Source organism: Rhineura floridana, chromosome 15 (assembly GCF_030035675.1).
Source record: "Rhineura floridana isolate rRhiFlo1 chromosome 15, rRhiFlo1.hap2, whole genome shotgun sequence".
Lineage (NCBI taxonomy): Eukaryota > Metazoa > Chordata > Lepidosauria > Squamata > Rhineuridae > Rhineura > Rhineura floridana.
Genome location: NC_084494.1, coordinates 12,732,528 through 12,745,190, shown reverse-complemented (window position 1 = coordinate 12,745,190; position 12,663 = coordinate 12,732,528). Strand labels below are relative to the sequence as shown.

Here is a 12,663-nt window from a genome sequence, read left to right as displayed (position 1 = left end):
TGTCATAGCTCTCTATGTCTTTGCTACACGCTTTGTCCCTAAATTGGGGCAGGGGGGAAAGGATAATTGAATGACCAGTGATTTTGTATGCTAGTATAAAGTTGATAGTTGTTTTATTGTAAATGGGGGGAGAAAATAGTTTTCATTAAACTGCTTTTCAATTTTTGTAAAATGTTTACTTAGGTAATGGAGGGCTTATTCATGTACTAGAACACAGGAACATTGGAAAGCTGCCTTCCACTGAGTCAGACCATTCATCCATCTAGCTCATATTGTCTACACTGACTGGCAGCCATTCAGGATTTCAGGCAGAAGTCTGTCCCAGCCCTACCTGGAAATGCCGGGGATTGAACTTGGAGCCCTTCTGCACGCAAGGCAGATGTTCTGCCACTGACCTCATAGGGAGACTAAGGCTGCAAACCAATACATGCCTACTCAGAAGTAAGCTCCACTGGGTTCAATGGGACTTACTCCCAGGTAAGTGTGTATTGGATTGCAGCCTTACCTGGGAGTAAGTACCATTTGAACCCAATGGAGCTTCCTTCTCAGTAGGCATGTATTGGATTGCAGCCTAAGAGTGGGATAGCTGTTGCAGATGGTGGGTGGGTAGGTTCAGGAGAGAAGTATAATTTCATTTTATGCACGGTTAACCTCTGGAGTGCACTGCCACAAGAAATTGTCATGGCCACTAACTTTAAATAAACCATGGAGAGGTCTATCAATGTATACAGGTGATAGTTCTGTGGAACCTTCTTGATAATCCTTTGTTGATGATAATTAAACAGGCGTAACAGGGTGCTTACTGCTGGGACCACAGTGTAGGTGGACCACTTCGGCAGTCCTGATACCAGCCTCATGGTTAGTCCCAGAAAAACAGCGCCCATAGCATCGTCTGTCATTTTTATCAGGCTGTGGAAGAGGCTACATCTCCTGGCATGCAGTAGTTGCAATGAAAATTGCACAGCCCCCCCCCCAAATCCATGCCTGGCATTAATTAAAAACAGCAACAATTGAAGGGCTTCTTGAGGGCATGTTTTTGCGTCGTGGCGAAAAGCAGTTTTATCTCTTCCTTGCAGATGGGAAAAGGCTCCTTCAAATATGCCTGGGTGCTGGACAAGCTGAAAGCTGAGAGGGAGAGGGGGATCACGATTGACATCTCCCTGTGGAAGTTTGAGACCAGCAAGTACTACATCACCATCATCGATGCCCCCGGCCACAGGGACTTCATCAAGAACATGATCACTGGGACCTCTCAGGTAAGCCTGCTGTCTTCCATCCTTAGGTGGGGAGAAGGAATGCCATTAGTTATGGCTTCTTCTTTTTTCTTTGCAAACAGTGAAAACTACCCACCTGTTTAAAGTGTGAGTTGTCTTTCGCAAGGGTTGTTGGAGCAGTTTGTGGAATCATTCAGTGATGAAGATCCTTGTCTTTCAGTTCAGCCTTAGATTTGGCTGTATCTGTGTTAGGCTTTCACTTGACTACAGATTCATGTATAACTGACAAAACTGAAGTTTTCAGAGGGGCAGGGGAATCCAAATGCCGGGGAGCTGGCGGAAGGGGAGCTGCCGGCCCTGCTGAATGCCAGCTCCATTGGGAGCCGTGCACACAAGCTGGTTGGGAAGCACTGGCTCCCATGAATTGGTCTCCCAGGGAGTAAGCACTCCCCATAGAGGCCTAAAAAAAGGCTAATTGCTTTGTGTGGGACATTTGGGAGGGGAATCACAGCCGGGGAAGGGTTAAGGTAATTGCTGGGATAAGTATGTATCTGGATGTATGAGAGTGAATGTGGGGAGTGTTCTCCCTCTCTCTGTCTCTCACATATTGTGTGTAGTGCTCACATATAAACATATATGGTATATATGTGTGTCTATGTGTGTGTCTGTATGAGAAAGTAGGTAGCCTTGCCCACTTTTTTCATTTTCTCCCTGCTCCTGCAGCCTTGGAAGGTTAGCCTCAAGGGGTGTGTGTCCCTTAGGCAGCAAAAGGGTTTGCCTGCCTCTGCTATAGACAATTCTAAGCTAGATGGGCTATGGTTTTGTCTTGTTTTTATGGCTCATGGCTCCTCCTTAAGCAGGGGTGTGTGCGTGTGTGCATGCGCGCGTGCACACACACACCTAATTAGACCTGACAAGGTCTAATTTGGCCTGCAAGGCTGTCTCACCAAGCCTTGCCCGCCTGCCGTCATACAGGTGGCAGGTATGGACACAACTCCCTGCCAAAAGTGTGGTTGCAGGCTCCACCAGTCAACCTGGCCATGCAGTTTGATTTCAAACTGCCCAGGCAACCCAGAAAATGTGATGGTGATGTTGGTTGATCGACAGGCAGACGACCCCTCTCCCTATCAGAATATCTCCCAGGATTTGGGGAGGCCAGGATCTGGATGGCCGGATCCAGTTCCCCACCGCGCCCTAAAGAACTCTGGGGGTTGTAGTTGGAGAATTCTGGAAACTCCATTAGGGATTTTTGTTTGCTTTCACAGTGCTATAGTTTCTCAGTGAGTGTCAGTAACTTAATCCTGTAGTACATTGGAGGCTGGTCCACTGGGGGGAATGGGGCACTGCCCCACCAACCTCAGCCAGCCTCCACCTGCCTGCCTTCTTACTTACAACCAGCCCAGAGGGTGGCACTGCCTGTCAGCTTCTTCCTCCTCTTCAGTCTCAGATTTGCCCTTCTAGAACTCAGCCGGGTAAAGGATGGGGACAAAAGCAGAATTAGTTGGCTCTGCCTATCACTGGCTCTGGCTCCACCTATTGTTTGGGCAGCCGGCCTTCTGCCCCACCAGTCCCAAGGAGCACCAGTCACCACTGCTCTGGAGTGGATATGCCCTAACCGCCCTTGATTCTGTCCTGACTCCTTGGAGTTCCTCGAGTCACAGCAGTATCCCAGACTTGTGTCTTGCTCACCTCCAGGCCGACTGTGCAGTACTGATTGTGGCAGCCGGCGTGGGTGAATTTGAAGCCGGCATCTCCAAGAATGGGCAGACCCGTGAGCATGCCCTGTTGGCCTACACCTTGGGAGTGAAGCAGCTCATCATTGGGGTGAACAAGATGGACTCCACGGAGCCCCCTTACAGCAGCAAGCGCTTCCAGGAGATCACCAAGGAAGTGAGTGCCTACATCAAGAAGATTGGCTATAATCCAGCTACCGTGGCCTTTGTGCCCATCTCTGGGTGGCATGGAGACAACATGCTGGAGCCCAGCAGTAATGTGAGTACTTTGATGGTGTTTCTTTCCTCCTCAATTTTCTTGATATGGATGTTTGGATTGTTGAAGTCAGCTGTGTTTCTTTAGCACAGGGGAACCTGTGGCCCTCCTGATGTTGTTGAACTACTGCTCCCATCAGCCCTGACAGTTGGCTGAACTAGCAGGGGCTGATGGGAGTTGGAGTCCAACATCTGGAGGGTGTTGGCAGAGGCACTTAAATAACAATATGGAGCCCAGAGAGAAAAGATCCTGATAGCACTTTACTTGGTAAACTGATCAAAAATAGTATATAATTTGAGGTGCAATAGAGAGATTTTGTCTTTCTTAGCTTAGGCTGTGCATTCAGCAGGGAGATATTCAGCCATACCATATAAGGGGGAAACCCTCAGAACAGAGCTTGGAAAAGTTACTTTTTTGAACTACAACTCCCATCAGCCCCAGCCAGCATGGCCACTGGATTGGGCTGATGGAAGTTGTAGTTCAAAAAAGTAACTTTTCCAAGCTCTGCCTCAGAACTACACATCTAATTGGAGCATGTGTTACCTCAGCAAAGATCATGCTACTGACTGGTTGCTAGGCAGCATCTCCACCACTCCTATACTGGCTGACTGTAACCTTATGAGGATTAACCTTAATTACAAACTGAATGATCCCTGCTGTTGCACTTACAACACAGGGCCACAGGCCTCCATTTGTGAAAATCTTATTTAGGGATCTAAATGGCTCTGGAGATTTCAGCAGATGTTTTCTGCCCACTTTCAAGCATACCTCTCTGGCCGTAAGGACTAGACATTCATCTCTTCCCCCCCCCCACACACACCATTTAAAAAATGAAAACAGATTTTTGGGAAGCTGAATTCTGCCCTCCAGAGGAATTGCACAGCCCTGCTTGTACTGATTTAGAGTGTTGGCCCACCTGGCCCAGTATGGCTAAATTGTATTGGCAGTACATCTCCAAAATACTATGGAGAACCTTTGAGATCCCAACTGGGGCTGCCAAGGATTGAATCTAGACCGGCAAAGCTTGGCCCCTCCCTTGTTAAAACTTGGAGCATCTCCAATCCATAGGGGAGAGAGGTCTGCTTGCAAAGATTAGGAGGTCTGCATCTAGGCAGTGCTCAGACCCAAACCTACTTGGCTTCAGCTGTAGAACCTCAGGATGCGACTTCAGACTGTTCTCTGCTCACTTTCCAAGGATATCTGCAGGCACGCTCCAGCTAATGCATGTGTGCTTCATCTCCGTTGGCAGATGCCGTGGTTCAAGGGCTGGAGCATCACCAGAAAGGAAGGCAATGCCTCTGGCACCACTTTGCTGGAAGCTCTGGATTCCATCATCCCTCCTTCCCGCCCTGTCAACAAGCCCCTTCGTTTGCCCCTGCAGGATGTCTATAAGATTGGTGGTACGTATATTAGATGGGTGAGACAAGAGAAGGAGGAAGATCTGGAGTCTCCCATGCCCAGTTCCACATGGGGAACTGCTCATTGCAAACAGGACAGTGGCCTGTGCTTGGTTACCATGTTCAGTACTGTGATTCAGTGCAGGTTAGTATTCTGGCGCTTGGGGAGGATTTTGAATCATTACTTCACTTACATGTAGCATTTGTACCTTGCTTTTCAGCCAAAAGGCTTCCAGAGCAGCTTATGTACCATTAAGACTGACAGTCTCTCTCATCAGACTTACAATCTCAAAGCCATGACATGCAAGGAATAGAGACTGGGAGGGAACAGGAAAGATACAAACTCTGGCACCAGTTCTTAAAGTTAAATAGTGCCTTTTATTGGGGAGGTCTGGGAAAGTATGGCAATAGAGAGAAGAACAAGTGGAAGTTTGTCGCAGGCACCCAGTGATATAGTGTTATATAGTGAAGCACAGGAGCATATCATGACAACTAGAGCAGGTGTGGGGAAGCTTTGGCCCTCCAGATGCTGCTGAACTATTATTTATTTAATTCATTTATATCCCGTCTTTTTCTCAGATCTGGGACTCAAGGCAGCTTACAAAAATGTAAAACAAGTACTGTTAGAAACATAAATAAACTGTACAGAAGTTACAATTAAAATATAATTAACTATAAAATTAAACCATTTAAACATAGTGATTAAAAAAACCCCACAAAATACAACTCGGACAAAACAGCACCCTATTTAATAACCCTTGCAGTCAGTTCCCAAAAGCCTGTAGGAACAGAAAAGTTTCCACTTAACCTCCCTAGGAGGTTCCTGAGCCTGAGGGCAGCCACCGAGAAGGCTTGGTGAACTACACTTCCCATCATCCCTGGCCATTGGCCATGCTTGCTGGGGCTGATGGGAGTTGGAGTCCAACATCTGGAAGGTCAAATCTTCCCCATGCCTGCCCTAGGGCCGTGCCTCCCAAGAATCTGTAGCCAAGGACCAGAGCTTGGAAAAGTTACTTTTTTAAACTACAACTCCCATCAGCTCCAACCAGCATGGACACTGGATTGGGCTGATGGGAGTTGTAGTTCGAAAAAGTAACTTTTCCAAGCTCTGCCAAGGACAGTCGGGTAATGTGGGAATTGGCAAAGGGCATTCTGCATTGGTCAGCAAGTTGGGCTTCAGGCTAGGGGAGACCAGGACACATTTCCCTAACCAGCCATGGAGTTCCCTGGGTGATCTTGGACCAGTCACTGGCTGAGCCTAACCTACCTAAGAAAGGGAACACATGCCAGATCTGTCCTCCAAAGCCGCCCCCACCACCATCACTCTCACAGATGCTGTTGTCGTTCCTGCTTTGGACTGGCTCTACCATTAGGCAGAGTGAGGCAATCACCTTAGGTCAGCGTTTCCCAACTAGTGGGCCACCAGATGTTGTTGGACCACAATTCCCATCTTTCCTGACCATTGGCAATGCTGGCTGAGGCTGATGAGAGTTGTGGTCCAACAACATCTGGTGGTCCACTAGTTGGGAAAGGCTGCCTTAGGAGAAGGATGCTGTGGAGCAGTGGCTGCAGCCCCTCCTCCCTGGCCATTCCTCCTGAGACCCCTGTGCTGCATGGCCTGTGCTGCCCTCCAGGTGTGGTGGAGGATCCCATCCTGCCATCTGTGTTAAGCAAGATTCAGCTACCTGTCCAATTGGCTTCTGTGAACATGGAACACCAAGTTGGGGAGGGCACCATTGTGTCCTTTGCCTCAGGCAGTAAAATGTCTTGAGCTGGTCCTGATCCTGCTGTGAAGCAAGTATTGGAGTTGTGCTCCACCCCCCACCCCGTGTTCCTGTTCCACTACATCACTGCTTGCCCTGAGGAATGTCATTGAGATAGTACCCCTCCAGTTTCCCTTCGCTGCTCGCCCAGATTGCTGATCTAGCCTGTTTTATAAATTGGCTCAGTGACATTTATAATTTCATCACGTTTTCTGATGCTGCAATTTGGCCTGCCCATTTAATTTAAAAAAAAAAAGTCTTAAGTGTTCAGCGATGGGTTGGTGGATCTCTTGCTGGTGTAATGTAACCCTTGCAGGTGATATGACCTAGTGGCTCAGAATATGGCTTAGCCAGCCTTAGGCAAGCCCCTGTTCTCACCATCCCTGTTTTCAGTACGGGAATAACAATGGCTGACCTGACAGGGTTGTAGGCATTTGTTATTATTTATTATTTATTAATAGCATTTATTAGTTGCTTTTTTCAAACTCAAACAACGTACAAAAAGGAAAACAAAAACACACTGCATATGAAAGAGCTTACAGCAAGTCAAACAACGGCAAAAACCATTTCAAGCGAAATAATACAACAATAATAGAAGAAATAACAAATGGCAGATATAACAGCAACGCAAAAACCATAGCAACCCTATAAATGTAACATAACACATTGTGACAATCCTAATTACCTCTTACACATCCATTGTGACAACCCTATTCCACAACTAGTCAAAAGTAGAAGAGAAGGTAAGGGTTGCAACAGCATAATGCATGTCAAGAACGGGGAACCTCAAGTCTAAATGCAAGGCCGCCTTTCTGCCTGACCCTTTCGGCTTTCCCCAGGCAGCTGGCTTGCTTCAGTGTGTGTGTGTGTGTGTGTGTGTGTGAGCGCGCCCATGTATGTAAAAAAGCCTCTGACTCTTTTGGAATGTACAAAGGAAACTTCGTACGTTTTAGCTTTTGCTCAACCCACTTTTGTGTCTGGCCCTGCCCATCGTTAGCCCTCCAGAAGTTGTCCGTGAATAACTGTGGCCTTTGGACTGAAAAAGCCCCCACCCCGGTTTAGAAGACTCGAAAGTGCTAACTGGGAGGTAAGGCGAATTGAGAGTTGATGTCATCCGTCTGGTGGAGTTGAGAGCTTGGACTAAGGGTCACACCCATGCCATACTTTTAAATTACACGGCTTCCCCCAAAGAATCCTGGGAACTGTAGTTTACCCCTCAAAGAACTACAACTGCCAGCACTCTTCACCAATGAGTTCCCAGGGTTCTCTGGGGAAGCAGTGTACCTTAAATGCATGGCGTGTGGGCATGGCCCAACATGTAGGGCTGTTGACTGCACAACTCGGAGGGTCAGCCTGTCACTTCACCACCACCCCCAGGCATTGGCACGGTCCCAGTGGGCAGGGTGGAAACTGGATTCCTGAAGGCTGGCATGGTGGTCACCTTTGCCCCGAGCAACATCACCACGGAGGTGAAGTCTGTGGAAATGCACCACGAGGCGCTGGCAGAGGCTGTGCCAGGAGACAACATTGGGTTCAACGTGAAGAACGTGTCGGTGAAAGACATCCGCCGTGGGAATGTGGCTGGAGACAGCAAGAACGACCCTCCCATGGAGGCAGGCAACTTCATAGCCCAGGTGAGTGGAGAAAATGAAGTGGGGTCTTAGGAACATCAGGCCCTGTCTTCATACCGTGTCATACTTTTTGGTCGATCTAGCTTTGTATGGTCTACACCAGTGGTTCTTCAGCCTTGGGTTCCCAGATGTTGATGGACTACGGCTCCCTTCATCCCTGACCATTGACCATGCTGTCTGTGGATGATGGGAGTTGTAGTCCAACAACATCTGGGGACCCAAGGCTGAAGATCAGCTGTCTACACTGACCAGCAGCAGCTCTCCAGGGTTTCAGATAGGATTCTCTCCCAGCCCTACCTGGAGATGGCACCAGGGGATTGAACTGGGGACCTTCTGCATGCAAGGCAGATGCTCTACCGCAGCGCTACAGCCCTTTCTATACTGTTCGGCTGCACATTTTTTGTAGAGATCCATGTCTTTGTAAATTCCTAAAGTGGGGGTTGAAAACGTTTTGGTTCAGTAGGCCTGACCTTTATCTCCTCCCGTCCCCATGGACCAACCTTGAGAGGTAGGCAGACTGCCCACCTGTTGGTCACCTGATGTGGTCATGACGTCAGATGATTGGCCTGTGGGAGTGGGAGCAGGGAGGCTTGCCAGGTCAGACAGCTGCCATGGGCTGATGGGAGTGGTAACTCAAAACACCCGGAAGAGACCGGCTTGGGGAAGACACCTGTACAGGGACAGTAAGTGTTTCCAGAAGTCCTAACTGTTCTTCTTCCTTGACCTTGACACAGGTGATCATCTTGAACCATCCAGGCCAGATCTCGGCAGGCTACACCCCAGTGCTGGATTGCCACACAGCCCATATCTCCTGTAAGTTTGCTGAGCTGAGGGAGAAGATTGATCGCAGGTCTGGCAAGAAGCTGGAGGATAACCCCAAAGCTCTGAAGTCTGGAGATGCGGCCATTGTCCAGATGATCCCTGGCAAGCCCATGTGTGTGGAGAGCTTCTCTGAATATCCCCCTCTTGGTAAGTTTGGCGTGGCAACGTGTTTGTTAGAGATTCGCAGCGTTTCTCTGGAATTCTTCAAAAACCAAAATGTCAGTGCAGTTCTGGATTTCTGTGGGTAAAGACAGTCCTGTTTTGAAAGGTTCACTCCACCATCTTGATTCAAGATGGTGTCTGGTTGTATCCAAATAAAGATGAAAACCTGCTCCTTCATATCGGAAACCGTCATGCAAAATTTGGTTTATGGTATCTTAAGAGGTGCCCATATGCATAGCAAACAACTTTCCAAAATATATAGTAGAAGAAGATGCGAGCTGTTCTCTTTCCAGTCTTTTGATACAAAGGATATTGTTGGAAAGCTGTGTGTTATTCCAATTCTTTCTGCTGAAGTTTTTGAAATATGGATTCTGTGTCCTGTGTAGATCTTATGCAGACTGAGCTGGCATGCATACCTTCATTTTAATGGGCATAATTCTGGCTTTTCTAGTTATGGGGCAGGGGTAAGGAGTGAAGCTCTGTGGGGCACTGAAGTTCTGCTTCTTCCCACTTTGGTCATTCAGCTACTCATAGGCCCTGTCCTAGGGAAGGACTGTAGCTCAGTGGCAGAGCATCCACTTTGCAGGCAGACCCTCCCTGGTTCAATCTCCAGTTACGGCTGAAGAGGTCTCTGCCTGAAACCCTGGAGGGCCATGGTTGGTCAGGGTAGACAATACGGAGCTTGATGGACCAATGGTCTGATTTGGTATAAGGCAAGTGTCTGTGTTCATCTGGCACTGAGGAGCATTGTGCATGTGGACACCCTATCACAGACATGAGGGCTAGCAACTTGCCTTTTTAAAAAAAGATACCGAAAAATTAAATTCTTGGGGAGATAAGTCTTCACCCTGTGCACCTTGCACTTCAGCCTTCCCACAGAACATATGAAGAGCCTGCTGGATCAATCCAGTGGCCCATCTGGTGCAGCTTCCTGTTCTCGCAGTGGCCAACCAGATGCCCATGGGAAGCCTGCAAACAGGACCCAAGTACAAGAGCACTCTTCCCTCCTGCAGTTTCCAGCAACTGGTATTCAGAAGCATACTGCCTCTGATAGTGGAGGCAGAGCACAACCATCATAGTTAGTGCTATATACAGTATATGCAGTCCTGGTATTTTAGAGTAGAGAGACACTGAGTGTTCTGCCGGTTCCAGTGTGTCTCCACCTCTCTCTCCTGAAAACAGCCACACCACGCTAGTCAAACGCTGCCTCTTTTTCCTGTGGGAGCAGCTTGAGTGTTTTTTCTCAGTTGCTTCAAAGAGATTGCACAACTGATCAACAGATCAACCCATTCCCCTTCCAAGTATGGCCAACTGAAATGCTTTGGTGTAGGCAACTAGTGTGCTCACAGCATACAGAGGAGACGCAGGTTCAAATGTTTGCTGAGCCCTGAAGCTCCTTCCTTGGCAAAACCCCAGTCACCATCTCTGCCAGGGCTACATTGGTCTTTGGTCTGATTGTTCTATGGCCAGGTTGTATATGAATTTAGAGTTAATGATGCCTACCCCTTACTAGGGTGAGACTCTGATACTGGGATAGCTTTTGGTCCCTCAGCTGAGAGACAAGAGAAGTGAGTGGCATTTATATGAGGCACTCGTGTTCAGGGCTGGCACCAGAGGGTGGCTAAGTTGGGCCCTGGCCGACAGCCACTGTGGCCCAGAGGGCCCCAAAGGGGCCCTCCTTAGGGTTGGAGGGTAGCACTCCTGTTCCGTGCTCCATGGCACTGTCGACTCCTGACCCTGCCGCAGATCACAGAGAGGGAGCTCCCAACCCCCGCCTCCATAGAGACTGTTGGACCCATCCGCACACCCTACCTACCTTTTGTCTTGAATGCTGCGTGCGCTGCACATGCATCCCTGCCATCAGCTGAGATGGTGGTGGAGGCTTCCTTAAGGGACTGATGCCCCTGCTGGTATCTTGGTTGATGGCAGGCATGTGCGCATGTTGCATAGCGTGCATGTGCCATCAACCAAGATGGTGGCAGGGGCATCACCCCCTTAGGGAAGCCCCCATTGCCATTTTAGTTGATGGCGCACAGCATTCAAGACAACAGGAAGGTAGGTGGGGCATGCAAGCGAGTGCCGCGGGCCCCGGGCAGGCTGGTGCCCAAGGGCCCAGTCATGCCTGGTGCTGGCTCTGCTTGTGTTTATTGTACAGTATTTTTTCTCCTTTTTGGTGGTGGTGGTGAGAAACGGATGAAGTTTCATTGCCCAGTCTATTTAGAAAGCTGGAGAAAGTGGTTTCTGTTCCTTTCAGAGGAAGAGCCTGCTATTGGGGACAAATCCTGCCTCCCTGCCCCTCGAGGGAGAGATGATGGAGAGTGCTTGGTATTAATGTTTTATGGGGAGATTTTCATGATAGAGATGTTTGTGTATTACTTGGTTGTATGCCAGTATTTGACCAGGTTTGTCTGGGTCTTGTGGAGTAGCGTTGTTGACGGAGAGTGTGGGACTGAATTATGGGAGTGGCTGTCAAGTGTGTTTTGAGGGCATGTTAGAACAGTAGGTTTGAGTATAGTGGAGTGTGCTTGATGTGAGTGTGCTTAAGTGGAATAGAATGGGATGCATTTTAACTAGTTGAGGTTTTTTTCTGTTTGTTGTATGGGAATTTTAATAGATTGGTTTGTTTAATTGTATGAATGATCAGGCATATGGTGGTTGGAAAGGGTGAGCTGATTTTTCTTTTGCCTAATTGTCAATCGTGTTTTTAAAAAAAGGAATTTATAGTTGATTTGTATTTATAATCTATTTCCTGGTATTCAGAGGATATTTTGTACAGCTGTTTGTAAAATATAGTAATTGTCTGTGTATCTTTGTAGCTGATTTTTGTGCATAATGTTTATTTTGATGCTCAAGCAAGTTATATACTGTAACTAGATGGGCTGATAGTTAATGATCAGTGGCTATTGTCCAGGAAACGAGTGGCTAGGCCAACAGTGGGGACAACTGAACTACAACTCCCATCAGAATATCTGGAGGGCCAAAGGTTCTCCGCACTTGGGCTAGGCATTTGTTTCTAGCTTTCAGGAAGGGTGCTTCTTGCTAAGGCTATGATCTTCTGGCTTGTGATTTTGTGTTCTATTTATGGCTACACCCACAGACTTCAAAACTGATTTAATAGTCGTTCCCTATTCCTAACAGATCCTAGGAAATGGTAATTCTGTGAGTGAAGCTACAGATCTTGAACTTTCAGCAACAGTAATGAAGCCATGGGAGTTTAAACCAGAGACTAACTGATGTCTGTAGTGTAGACATGCCCATCATAACCACAAATTGGTTACAGGCAAAAAGGCTCCAGCAACTGTGTTGATCTTCTCTGCCCTAATGAGGCCTCTTCTCTGACAGGTCGTTTTGCTGTTCGGGACATGAGACAGACGGTGGCCGTGGGCGTCATTAAGTCTGTGGAGAAGAAAGCTGGTGGGGCAGCCAAAATAACCAAGTCTGCTATGAAGGCCAGCAAGAAGTGAAGAGTTTTGTGTTTCGTTTTTCCTCCTAAAGTATCAACAGTTGCCTTTGGGCTCTTTTCAATCCCTGACTTGAAGCCTGAGCTTACTCATACTAGACTGATGGCCGAGCCCTGAAATGCATTGGAAGAAGATCTTGAAGGAAACTGGAGTCTGGTCACTGCTTTTGGGTGGTGGGTTAAAAGCCTTAATTTAAAAAAATAAAGAAATAATTTGCATCTTAA

General features: G+C 47.8%; 2 protein-coding genes across 2 annotated transcripts in view; one reads left to right on the top strand and one right to left on the bottom strand.

Moving 5' to 3' along the window:
• RPL11 (ribosomal protein L11) overlaps positions 1-12,663 on the bottom strand; it is a 145,236-nt gene that overhangs the window by 30,320 nt on the left and 102,253 nt on the right. The window lies entirely within an intron of this gene.
• Positions 1-12,663, top strand: part of LOC133370294 (elongation factor 1-alpha 1-like) — a 14,941-nt gene extending 2,278 nt beyond the window's left edge. The window contains exons 3-8 of the mRNA XM_061596416.1: positions 1,077-1,256; positions 2,910-3,206; positions 4,453-4,603; positions 7,741-7,997; positions 8,729-8,963; positions 12,321-12,663. Coding sequence (XP_061452400.1) covers positions 1,077-1,256; positions 2,910-3,206; positions 4,453-4,603; positions 7,741-7,997; positions 8,729-8,963; positions 12,321-12,442 — 1,242 coding nt within the window. The 3' untranslated portion in view covers positions 12,443-12,663. The remainder of the gene's footprint in view (positions 1-1,076; positions 1,257-2,909; positions 3,207-4,452; positions 4,604-7,740; positions 7,998-8,728; positions 8,964-12,320) is intronic.